At 43.7% G+C, this 13069-nt stretch overlaps 3 protein-coding genes across 4 annotated transcripts in view; 1 reads left to right on the top strand and 2 right to left on the bottom strand.

Annotated features, from left to right (window-relative positions):
• The window catches only part of chn2 (chimerin 2), a 129018-nt gene that overhangs the window by 19410 nt on the left and 96539 nt on the right, over window positions 1–13069 (bottom strand). Inside the window, exon 2 of the mRNA XM_084026627.1 lies at window positions 155–365. Coding sequence (XP_083882753.1) covers window positions 155–203 — 49 coding nt within the window. The 5' untranslated portion in view covers window positions 204–365. The remainder of the gene's footprint in view (window positions 1–154; window positions 366–13069) is intronic.
• On the top strand, window positions 2054–6507 carry cpvl (carboxypeptidase vitellogenic like). The gene is made up of 13 exons (XM_084026626.1): window positions 2054–2208; window positions 2356–2534; window positions 2625–2746; window positions 3508–3622; window positions 3716–3774; window positions 3899–3978; window positions 4077–4143; window positions 4349–4471; window positions 4885–5016; window positions 5117–5215; window positions 5325–5498; window positions 5623–5805; window positions 5894–6507. Exons 1-13 carry the CDS (start codon window positions 2204–2206, stop codon window positions 5990–5992), a joined length of 1437 nt encoding a protein of 478 aa, XP_083882752.1. The 5' UTR covers window positions 2054–2203; the 3' UTR covers window positions 5993–6507.
• Window positions 7251–13069, bottom strand: part of creb5b (cAMP responsive element binding protein 5b) — a 36549-nt gene continuing 30730 nt past the window's right edge. For both annotated transcript variants that reach the window (XM_084026624.1, XM_084026625.1), the window contains exons 9-11: window positions 11592–11819; window positions 11098–11206; window positions 7251–10113 (exon numbers count right to left, since the gene is read on the bottom strand). In XM_084026624.1, coding sequence (XP_083882750.1) covers window positions 9959–10113; window positions 11098–11206; window positions 11592–11819 — 492 coding nt within the window. In that variant the 3' untranslated portion in view covers window positions 7251–9958. The remainder of the gene's footprint in view (window positions 10114–11097; window positions 11207–11591; window positions 11820–13069) is intronic.

Raw genomic sequence — 13069 nt, 5'->3', positions numbered from 1 at the left:
AAAGTTCAGTTATGCCTAAAAAAAAAGCATATGTCAAGACGAGCAAAATTATAAAGTCCCCACAAATAATATTATAATTAGCTTATTATTAGTATTAATAGCACAAAGCCGATCCTCGGTGTCTAGGTTGAGTCTGGCTTGTGTGAACTCTTACCGGAGGACACGGATGAACCTGAGAGGCTGGAGTTGCTGGATGCTGCCATCCCAGAACCGTTTCACGGCTCGCGTTATTCCCGTCTGGCCAAGGTGCGCTCACAGCGGCTCGTCCCCGGCGGTGCCTCCATTCCACTCGCGTCCCAATGTGGTGCACCTCTGACGGCTCTCCCGGTGCCTAGTTCATGTCTCGTCTCGTCCAGAGCCCACCACTCCGTCTGCCTGTCTCAATCCGCGCCGATCCTTCCCCCCCGTCGGCTCGCTGCGTGTCTCGGCGAGGAGCGCAGCCCGCTGCTGCTGCTGCTTTTTCTTCTTCCTCCACTGAAGCTGCTGCCGCCACAGATAATAATGCAAATATACTCCGTGGATCAGCTGCTCCACAGCATTGACTCGCACCGGGATGCGGAGGTCTAGATCTGTGCCATGCAGAGATCAACTACGGTATCCATGTGCACTGTAATAAACAGACTACACTGCAGCGCAGACGCGCCTTCTTAAAGTGAAAGTTTGGAGCAGAAGGAAGCGACACCGACTGGCAAAAATCAGCTTCACACAACAAAACGCAAATTCTGTTCGCAGATTACAAAAACAAGTGATACTTTTTTTTTTGTTACACGAGATTCGTGCAAAAGGCCCGACTGTGCTGAATCGCAGCCTTCTAGGTTTGGCGTATTTCCATCAGATGTCATGTTATGTCATGTTATGTAGAAAGAATGAATGGATGTCAGTGGTGTTTTTTGTGTTTTTGCGCCATCTGGTGGATGCTGCATCTATCTATCTATATATATAAAATGTAATATAATAATATCATATATATACATTTATATTACATATTTACACCCACCCACCCACACACACACAATTAAAATAAACAAAATATAGCGAACACAATAAAGATCTAAATATGCTGTGAGTGACTCCGGCATACAGGTTCACATTTTTAAAGCTGCATTCATAAAATAATTAGCAACTTACACATCTAGTAGACATGGAGCATCCCACTGGAGTTGGGTTTCTGGCCACCTGATGAATCCAGATCCATTATTAAGTGGTCTTTTCCCTCTGGCCTGCCCTTCACCAACTCCTGAAAAAGACATGCTTTTTTTACTTTTTACTTTTTAAATGTTTGGTGTCCCTTCCTCTGGTGCTGGGCTGATGGGATACACACAATGCAACATTAATTGTGCACCAATGCTGTGAATGTTTTGGTGTTTTTGCCCGGTTGACAGGTTTCCTGTCCAATCACAGGAAGCTCCCAGATGCTTGACCCACATTTTTGTATCCTCTAGTTTAAAGATGGCAGTGGGAAGCAAACCCTAACCAGCCACGTAGTGTGACCCACTTATGATGCCACCCAATCATACGAAGTGTGTATAGAAGGCAACAAAAATGCTGACGGAGATTTTCTCTGGCAGTGCGTTGCATTGTGGGACATTGAGAAAGTAAGTGATATTATCCAATTATAGCTTTGCCCTTCAAAAAAAAGCTACACGCTAACCCTTAAAACGATTCTAATATTTCTTTCATAGACGGTACATATACAGTAGTATAATGAATAACACAAAAATAATGTTTAACGTGCGTTAAAAGTCTTAATTATTACTTTAGCGTGTTAAACAATGTGTCTGTCATCTAGCTGATATGCTCAATAACACCTAGCTTAAACCAGCCTTCGCTGCTAACGATAATTCAAACACTTTAGAAACAGTTTACTCACCAAGTGAGACAAACATATTTGGGGGCAATGTAGCTGTTTTAGTAGCAGTTTCAGCAAAATGCCAAACACGTTTCATCTCTCTGTTTGGGCAATTCAGTTCAGACGCCGGAAGTCTCCTGCAAGACCACGTTGAGGCTTAAAACGCCGACAACAACACTTCGACGACCACGTGACCTACATTGTCACATGGCCGACGCAGAGCTGATGATCATGTGACTCAGCCTTACTTCATCACACAAACCCCTCAGTCGGTCCACAGCTGACCATCTTACAGAGGTCTCTCCGGCTGAAAGGTTAACGTTTCTCCCGTTGTCATAGAAACGACGAGTGAACATGAGGTGAGTCTTAACAAGTCGCACGTTTTGTTGTTGTCTCTTTGTATCCCACGTGCTGAGCTCGCGCATAGCCTGCCTTTAGAATGAGAGTGCAGTGTTTGAGGTTGGCGCCAGGCCCGTTGCCTGATATTGACGTGTAAACTTCGGCAGGCTGCGGAGGGAAACGCTGGCTCTCGTGTTCCTGTGGGTCTGTCTGGACTCCGCACACTCACGGAGCTGCTCGTCGTTCTTCTGCCGAAAATCTCACCGCGTCAGCAGCCTGAACGGAGTCGACCCCGGGTCGCCTCTCTTCCTCACTCCCTACCTGGAGAAGGGCGCCATAGACGAAGGTGCAGCAACATTACTATACTCCCATGATGCTGCGCGGCAAAGGTTATTGCTTATAGTTTTATAATGATCACATGTTTTTGTTGTTCCAGCCAGGAAGCTGAGTCTGGTAGGAGACCTGCCCGGTGCCAACGTGAAGAGCTATGCAGGGTACCTCACCGTCAACAAGAAGTACAACAGCAACCTCTTCTTCTGGTTCTTCCCTGCACTGCTGGTAGGCCCTGACCCCCTTAACAGTGGGTGCCTTCCACATGACAGTCACATCACATCAGTGCTGCACTTTGACACATCAAGAGGAGGAAGTGTGTTCAGATGGATAGTCACTTTTGTGCTAGTTTCCATTTTGGGACTCAACTTTATTGTACTTAAGGTACTTTCAGTGCACTCCTCCAGTCAGCGATAAGGCAGTGCACCTGTGTGTATTTAGTCAGCCGCAATGTGGGAATGTCAGCTGATGCTGGACTTTGTCAGGTGTTAAAAGTCACGTTTTTTTTTTTTTTAAACAAAGCTCTTACAGAAAGAGTGGGTATTTTGGGGAAATTGTTTTTGAGAAGTAATTTAATTCAATTATCACATCTGTATCTCACACTTCAGTGTAGTAATGTTAGAGGCCACGTCCATGCAGCTGAATGAAAGCCTCAAAGAAAATAGTTATATTTTAAAATCTATATTTCACAGTGTATTACATTGCACGCTAAAAAACATAATTTCCTGACAGCAGCCGTTTACAGGAGTCTGTGTTTACTTATGTCAACACCTCATGCATCCTCAATTTCAGCCGGAAACATGATAGTGATACTTCTGAGAGTGTGGTGTTCATATTCCTATATTAGGTGTTAACAGACAAACGTTTTGTACTTTGATTGTTTGCCAAATGTCTACACTTTGATGAACTGAAAACCTGACTCATTGTTAATGAAGCGAAGTCGCCACCGGGTGGTGCTGAGATCTTGACTTTCTGTGTGCGTCCTACAGGCGAACACAGACACAGCTCCGGTCCTGCTCTGGCTGCAAGGCGGTCCCGGTGGCACCTCCATGTTCGGGCTCTTCGTGGAACATGGACCATATGTGGTGTTTAAAAACTTGACTGGTAAGAACCATACGTGCACCGTGATCCTTATTCAACACAATAAGCTTGAGCCCCGTATATTTAGTGTTCTGTTCGTGTTTTGTGTATTTGCAGTCGGGTTGAGGGATTACGCTTGGACGTCAAGATATTCAGTTTTGTACATTGACAATCCGGTACGTATTCATTATTTATCCACAAACAACGTATTTCATTCAAGGTTTCTCAGCTCATCTGCATTTTCTGTATGTGTATGAATAAGTACACGTTTTTTAAGGAAGAACATTTGTTTTTTTCTAGGTTGGAACAGGTTTCAGCTTCACTGGTGATGATCGAGGTTTTGCTCAGAACCAGGATGATGTTGGCAGAGATCTGTACAGGTAGAACAGCACCACAAGTCCAGTGTTCCTGTCAAGTCTGATGTTTGATGACCAACTTGTATTTTTGTTCCTAACTCTTCCATTTTTCTTTTTTAAAGCGCTTTAACACAGTTCTTCCAGATATTTCCTGAGTATCAGTCCAATGAGTTCTATGTAACTGGGGAGGTATGTTGTTTGTTTTTTAAATCAAGCATCATAATAATGTCAAAATGTAGAGTAGTGGTGTTACACAAGTGGCTTTTTAACTTTAACATAAGGCATTTATTCTCATTAGAGACACATTTTTTGGACAAGTTGGACATTTGTCTTAAAATATGACTGCAACAACAACATCCTAACTCGTGTGAACCTTCTCTGTCCTTCTCCTTAGTCTTATGCAGGGAAGTATGTTCCTGCCATTTCTTACTACATCCATAAAAACAACCCGGCTGCCAAAGTGAAAATCAACTTAATAGGGATGGCTATTGGAGATGGGCTCTGTGATCCAGAACTGGTGCGTATCCGACATAGCCCCCCCCCCTATATTCTCTGAGCTGCTGCACACACACACACACACACACACACGCACAGGTGTTTTCAGTTATTCTGCCTGATTAGACCTCATGTCTCCAGATTGTACTTGTTGCTCGTTGGCATGCTCCCCTGAAAAAACATCCAATATCTCATTTTTCATCTAATATCATATTGCATCTCAAATCTCAAGTCTCTTTCATGCCTCGTCTCAAACAATACATTCATCCAAGAAATCTGACTTTTGGCAGCCAAGTCCAGAAGAAAAGAAAAGAATCGCCCTCCAGCACGTAGCTTTTCACCTTCCTTCTGCTTGACCCTGTCAGGTGTTATCGGTATAGTAGCCAGTCAATGTAGAAACAAGTATAATATTGAACTTTTATTTTTCCATATCAGATGCTGGGTGGTTATGCTGAGTTCATGTACCAAACGGGCATGATAGACGAACTCCAAAGGCAGTATGTGGTCCAGCAGACTGACTTGGGGGTTAAACTCATCCAGCAACAGAAGTGGTTGGAGGCTTTTCAGGTGTGTTTGTCTTTGTTATTTATGGTCAGATTTTATTCTCACATGTCAGTAAAATTGTGACTAAAATCAAACGGACCATTTTGTGAACGTCTGCCTTCAGGTTTTTGACCGCTTACTGAATGGTGACGTGGAACCGTATCCCTCCTTCTTCCAAAACGCTACCGGCTGCGCTAACTACTTCAACTACCTGACATGTCAGGTATGTAGAGACACTTCCTGGAGCTAACATTTTGACAACTTTACATACAAATAAACTACTTTTTATTACTTTAAAATTGTCTTGCATGTTGTTCTTTGGTGCACCACAGGAGCCTGAAGACCAGGAGTACTTTACCCAGTTTGTGACTCTTCCAGCAGTGCGACGTGCCATCCATGTGGGGAACCTGACGTTCCACGACGGCTCGGAGGTGGAGAAGCACCTCTTGCAGGATGTCATGAAGAGCATTAAGCCGTGGCTGGGCGTGTTGATGGACAACTACAGGGTGAGGTGGTGGGAGATTACCTGTCATAGTTGTCTTTGGTCTGCGATGATCAACAGCAGTATGTTTTTAGAAAAGTCCCTTTAAAGACTCTCTAACAGTCTGTCTGGTCTCTTTCTGCACCCAGGTCTTAATCTACAGCGGTCAGCTGGATGTCATAGTCGCAGCCCCCCTGACGGAGAGGTTCCTGCCTACGGTCAACTGGACCGGGGCAGCGGAGTACAAAACAGCCCCCCGCTTCCACTGGAAGGTTCAGCCCAGTGACACGGAGGTGGCCGGTTACGTGAGACAAGTGGGAGAGTTTTACCAGGTGGGCGGATATCAGCGTCTGAAAAAACAACGTACTCCTTAAACGCCTGTTTGTAAATTCTCTGACCTGTCCTCTGTTTGTCCTGCAGATCATCATCCGAGGAGGAGGACACATTCTGCCTTACGACCAACCAGCGAGGTCCTTTGACATGATAGACAGATTCCTTTCAACGCGCGGCTGGATATGATGAGTGAAACACCGGAGCAAAGCACATCCACTTTCAAAGAGCTAATCTTTGATTATTGACCATTTAGACTGTTGATAGTCTCAGCCAGTGTAAATCAGCTTGTTCTCTATTAAGTATTTTAGCAGAGGTGACATTGTTCGGGACGTTGGACTGCTCTCTGATGCATTTCAAATGAAATACGTTCTCTTACCTTGGATCCAGATGAATCGATGCCCAAATCAACAAATAGTAAAATAAATTAAGTGAAAATGACTGCTAGTTCAGTCTGATTATCAGGCCTGAGATCCATCCATCCATCCATCGTCTACCGCTTTATCCTCTATTCAGGGTTGTGGGGGGGCTGGAGCCGATCCCAGCCAGGCCTGACATCTATCAAAACATTTCATGTTTATTTCTGTTTGATTGTATGAGGAAATATAGTCTATGTTGCAATCAGAGCACACTTGATGATGAAATATGAAGAAAACACTGAAGGTTGAATTGTCTTGAAATAAAATGAGTTTTTTTTTTCTAAATAGTGTCTTAATGATCAGAGATCACCAGTGAATTTTGCAGCCTGACAACCTTTGTTTTGATCGGTGTTGTAAAGATATGGCAGCACCTTTTGTTAGGGATTTGCACCGTCGGGAACTGTTTGGTTAATCAACAAAATGTCCACCAAGGGTCACTGTGCTCAAAGACATGTCAGTGGAAAGCCAGAACTGAAATTACATCACTTCACAAAACTGCTCTAGACATTCATAGTATTTATAAAAAGTTAAGGCTGTTACATTTCTGATTTTGTGAAATGAGGTCCTAAAAACAAATATTAATTTACTCGACACCTCTGGGGAATAAGGGCCCTTTTGCACGTTGCAACAGCACACAACGCTTATTTAATTTATTTTGGCTGTTGTGGCTTCATTCTGTAGTTTTAACTTGGATATGTTTTTGACAAAGAAGTTAATTGCTGTGTTATTTCATCAGGCAACTCTCAAGATGTCTAGACAGTTAAATAAGTAATGAGTATTCTAAACCTTTAAAGAACCTAACTATTTAATGAGCGGTTACGTCTCGGAGGCAAACATCAATGAAATACCGTTGATTATTTGATGTCAACATTAGTTTTATTTTAATAGAATTCTGCAAATATAATACTCAAATATTCAAAAGATGTCTCCTCTTTGAAAGCTTCATTGAAGGCGACTGGACTTGCTTTTTGTCGCCTCGGACGCTGGAAAGTTCTATTACATGAAGCAGTGACATCAGATCACATCGGTTGGTTGTTACAGAACAAGTGCTTTATTTTTTCATACCATAATGTAACTGCAATGATACTTTAACAACTGTACAAATGCAAAACAAAACAAAATGGAGACGATGTCGTTACAGACACACATACAATGTACAAAGTTATGCAGGCCAGAATGGATTCACCAGTTCATCACGTATAAACAATGCATTTAAGCGCTGAAATGAGCCTCGACGTACAACAAAAGGCAACAAGTGCTATGCGAACATTATTTACAAACATGTACCACACATTGACTCCCTTCAAAAAGAAAGGTGGTTGCATTACATGTACAGGATTACAGAAAATTAATGACATTATGTACAATATTTATAGTTTTAAAATAATACAATTCTAGCATCATTAATACATAGGAATTGTTCTCCACACAGACGCACTCACACTGCACTTCCATCTGTCCTTTTTTAGTTGTTTTTTTTTTGTCTGCCTCTGCAGTTACAAATGTCTTTTTTCTGAACCTGGTCCCACTGTCAAAAATGTAACGAGAGACTCTCATACCTAATTCTAAAACAGCAACTTCCTCCAAATGATTCCAATTGAAAGTTGTTTGAGGTCATTCCCATAATTTTCACATGCAAGAGGTTAATTTGGAATGGTCTAACAGTCTGAACGCAGTTTTAAAAAACAACCTAAAAATAAGGCAAGCTTCAGTTCAAAGGGTTGGTACGACAAAGCCCTTTTTCATGAGAATCAGTTCATCAAACTGCGCACACAGACTCCAGCGTTAACACATGACATTAACGGTCCGAATGCTTCGACAGAAACTTGAATGTAACCCATTATGAGCTGGACAAAGAATTTCAATTCACATCCTTCATCTTTCTTTCTCCAGAATAAAAAAGGGTACAAACTTAAAGGTGCAGGGTCCTTACAATATGAGCTCTAGGTTCCCTTCTTTTATCTACAGACATGTGATGCATGCCAGGCACGGTCTCTCCATAAAGCCAAACACAGTTAAGTTCTCGCTGGTGAGTGAAAAGGGGGGGAGGGGGATCACTGAGAATTACTCGGACCTTAATATGGCTATTCTACCCTCTGGCATGACAGAGGACAAAGTGCATAGACAGCTCTGCGATCGCTCCACCTGTCAGTGGAATGTATTTCATCCACCCTACTGTAAAACACAGTGCATTATGGTCATCATGCTAATGAGTCGACATTCCTGGTCGTAGGGAAGAGAGAAAGAGGAGTTGTGAACATGAGAAGGCGTGAAGCTTCAAGGTTGCAAGGGAGATAAAAAAAAAATTAAAAAAGGTCACTATTAGTACATCCATTGCTCTGCAGAGGAGGCCTGAGAAAGAGGAGGAAGAGAAATTGACAAAGATGTCAGAGGTTAAATTGGAAAGCGGGTACTTTTCTCCTTGGTCAGCTGGTTTTGCGCTTGCATGCAGCAGACGGCCACGACAAAGCCGATAACCGAGAGACCTCGTTCATAAAACACCGAGAAGGAAACGGATTCGATTGTTTGAAGAAAAGGAGTAGCTGTCGCTGTCAACTGAATCAGTCAACCAAAGAATTTCAGTAAGATTGAGGCACATTGTGACATTTTGAAGAGCACAGGCATAAACTGCTCCTCTTTAGAAACCATAAAACAACATTACCAGTTTTAGGGTGGAAGTAAAAAAAAAAGAAGAAAAATGGAAATCATGCACACACTTTCTCACACACTTTTTGTTTTGTTTTTCTTGCTTTTCACGCCTGCGGAACTTTGTTCTGCAGAGGAAAGAAGGCAAAACAAAATATACATAATTCACACTCAAAAACTATGAATCCTCAATTTCAGAAGCACAAACACACAAAAAGAGGCCTCGATGATTAAAGTTTCAGTTGGTCCTGTAGAGCGGAGGAGGTTGTTTCAACCCCGGAGCTGCCTCACTGGTATCACAGTGTACAGTTCTGTAGCTGTAACAGCACCGCGTGTCCTCGGGACCAGAGCGGCTTGGCCATGCTGATCATAATGTGGACACGCGGTAGAGAAGGTGATCAATACGCCGTCGTATTGCTTCCATTTGATTATGTTTTCACTGTCATACTGTATTTTATGACACTCTTTGAGAATACCGCTGACAGGGAAAAGGCTTAACAGTCATATAGGTTTCTAGGAAAGAAAAGGATCATTACACCTGCTTGCATATTCCTGTCTTCAAGACATCATGGCGACATTTGGACTTTCGAACGACAACTTAAAGGCAGCAACATCGCACTCATTTAGAGTCTGTTGCATACACTCGACATACTGTCCATAAGGGCTATACAGAGAATGATTTGACTCATTTTTTCAGTCCGTCGGGCATACAGAGATGCAAGGTCTGCCAACAGAGATGACAGTCTGGGGCTCTCGTCTTTGTCCTCTGGTCCCGTGACCACCGCGGTCCGTTCGGTACCATTACACAACAGAAAAAGTCACTTAAATGCTCCATGAGATTAGCAAAATCTGTGCTAAAAGCACAAACAAAATGGATAAAAATGAGGCAACAAACCATAGAACATTTATGCGTTAATAGGGTTGGTCTATAAAAATACATACTGTAGCTACTGTATAAAGAACAGCCTCACAGGCCTTTGAGGTTTTTCTTGATGGAGGGAGAGAGGGGGAGCCCGCATGTGCAGCTGGCAACCCTCAGAAAGCAGGGTGGTGGTGGTGGTGTTGGTCGGGGTTATAGTCTCTCTTGTCCCTAGTGAATGGGGTTAATGTCTGTGCGGTGATTGGTTTGCCCGTGCACACTGTTGCCCCCTACGGTTGTGGTGGAGGTGGTGATGGTGTTGTGCTGAATGACCTGCTGCTGGGAGCATGCTGGCGCTGGACTGCCCGCCGGACTGCTTTCTGGACCTGAGGAGACAGCAGACATGAGTGAGGATGGACAGCATTTGTGTGAAGCAGTGTAGCTCTACACAGAGGCATCAAAATATACTGTGATAGTAAAACAAATTATAATAAATACTATGCAAATAAACACAGACCAAAGCTCATTAGTGAAAAAAAAGCTTTATTTGCAACTAATAAATGCCAAAATACATGAAAACACTAAACTCACACCTAAAGTCTCATCTGTCATCCCAGAATAGGACAAAAAAGGAAAAAAATTGAGAAAAAATGGGTAGCACAAAATAGGAAAAGTGAATCACTCAACTCCATAAACATGTCTAGACATATTGAAGATGACATCCGTACACAAGCTAGACTCATCGATGAAAGTCTCTCCCAGCCGAGTATGGGAGTTGGCTCTCTTCTATATAAAAGAACCATTCAGCCAACGGGGATGTGAGCATTATTTTCCTGCGCTAAAGCCACACAGGGAGGTGCCTTATCCTAATTACATGGAAATGTCACTTGTATCCGTATCAAAGGGTGGGGCTCTGATGTCATGCGCGGCCGGGCCGAGGCACAGTCAGGTAATCAGTGAAATCTTGAGGCATCCACGAGAGTTTTAATGCCAACGTTCGGCCTGTGACGTCTTTCTCACATCGAGTCTCGGCCGCCATCTGCGGTGCTGTCAGACGGAAAAACAGGTCTCATACGGGATTCAGACTACGAACTCAAAGTCCAGGCTGGCTACCAGAGTGTGCACCACCCATATGTGAAAGGAAGAGTCCTGCCGCGAGCGTGGGAGCTGGATACCAGCACATAGGAGCGAAGAGTCTTGGCAGTCACCGCGTGTCCATCACAGTTCAGTCTGTAGAATTCAAATCCCTCCTCTGGCGAGACTATTAACATTTTCCCCGCAGTGCCGTAGGGCTAAGGCACACAGATGAAGGTTTTGGGTCAAATTCCCAAGTGTGTGTGTGTGTTTGTGTTTATGTCTGAGCTACTCACTGAGGTAACCTTGGGAGTCTTTCTGCATAGTGGTGATGGGACAGTCCTTGTGTGTGAGGAGAAGCTGCTTGAGTTGGGTCACCTCGTTCTTTAGCATGGTCACTTCATTCTGCAATGCAGGAGAGACGCATTTTAAGAAGTCATCCCGGGGAATCCACCATGAAGGCATGCTGCACTATTATCACTTTAACGGACAACAAACAGGGAATTCCTATTTCAACATCGGGGTTATTTTCTATCTCGTATCAAACTTAGAGATAGAACATTTGAACTGAAGACCTGTGTTACAGATTTGGGACGTAGAGTTGGATGCTATTCAGTTGCATTATGGGAATTAGATTTTTTACCAACTGATTCTTATACTCCATCCAACGTATTACCAAAACTGGACGATATCATGAAGTTCTTAATAATGAATTGAGTCAAACATCCGTGCTGTGTGTTATGAATGGTACTTTTGCAAGTTCTGAGGTTTTCGCCACCTGGAGTTGTACCTGAAGCTGCATGTTGGTCTGCGTGAGCTCCTCTGCCTTCTTCTCCAAGGACATCACCCACACTTTTCTTTTCTGCCTGCATCTCGTTGCCGCCGCTCTGTTCCGCTCCAGAAACTTCCGCCGACGTTCGTCCGGATCCTCGTCCACTACTCGCCTGCGCCGGCCGCCACTGGGCGGCGGGGACTGCAGCGTCTGCGTGGGATGCATCTGCTGGGTTGCAGGTGACATCTGAAAACACAGCGGGGGGAAAAGGCATCAGCATCGCAGAGCTCTGTGACGAGACCTTGTCTGAGATGTCACCGCCCGACCAGACATGTAGCCATCCTGACACACCTGGAAAACGGCCACCTGTCTCCTGTCACAGCTCTGCTTCCCTCAAAGCCTCAAAACAAACATCTATACGTTACCTCCTGCAGCTATTCCATGTCTGGCAACTTCCCCAAAAACAACATCTGGTTGAGCCACGTGCCCTTGGAGCCGGGCCGTGGGCGTCGGAGTGACAGAGTGAGTGAGTGACTGGGCTGATTCACCGGCCTGCCCACCTTGTTAAAGAGGTGTCAGGAGGCAGTTTTCCACCGCCCACTTCCACTCAGACTAACGCCACCAGACACAGTCAAAAGAGTCGTTTCTAAAAACGAACATGCACTGACAGATCTCGACATATACTTGGCAAGGTCAAGTGTTTTCAGTCTTCAGATCATTACCATTTTTATGAGAACCATGGAAAATACAAGCTGCTTTAATGGCCTCTGTGCATACAGAGAGTGTTGTTTCAATGCCTTAATGATACATTTGGAACATACAGTGAATTGCATTTTCTTGATGTCGGACTGTCCTTCATCCAAACTGCTTGGCACTGCAGAGACTGTGAGACAATGCAAGGACAAAGGGTTTCACATCTTATTAATTTTTATGCTGTGAGCAATACTTTCAAACTCTCAATTAGAATTAAACCAAATGTATTCACAGCTAAGATGTTCCAGTACTATTAGCCAAGGCTGTCTGGTCATCATCAGGACCAGCACTTATAAAACGTCTTCTGCACCGAGAGAAAGTTTTGGCCACATAATGGCAGCTTGGTAGTGCAGGACCGCTTGGCACCTGGTTCTCAAACGACAGTACTAAGCAGCCTTTATAATGCTACTTTTTGGCCTCTTCTCAACACTGAAGCGAAAATCCTCAAAGGAAAAAAATACCTTTGAAATGGTTGGAAACTACTTGGCAGAGAAAATGTGTTCATCCATCGACTTACTGAATCTAAAGCTTAATTTCAGCTATACTGTACTGCTATATACTAAACCACTAATAGCTGACTCAACTACTCAAAGGGCTACTAAAGTGCTGCCTTGTTTTTAGTCGTGATACACACATATGATATAGCGTGGCTTGGAGCTATGTGACAGGTTTTAATGTGCAGTGTAGTTAATGTGTTATTGAACTTGTGGCTCTGCCTTTGGCTCGTCTAAAAGCTCCGGCTC

The sequence above is a fragment of the Eutrigla gurnardus genome (genome assembly GCF_963514095.1).
Source record: "Eutrigla gurnardus genome assembly, chromosome: 14".
Classification (NCBI taxonomy): Eukaryota; Metazoa; Chordata; class Actinopteri; order Perciformes; family Triglidae; genus Eutrigla; species Eutrigla gurnardus.
This window is presented reverse-complemented; position numbering and strand designations above follow the sequence as displayed.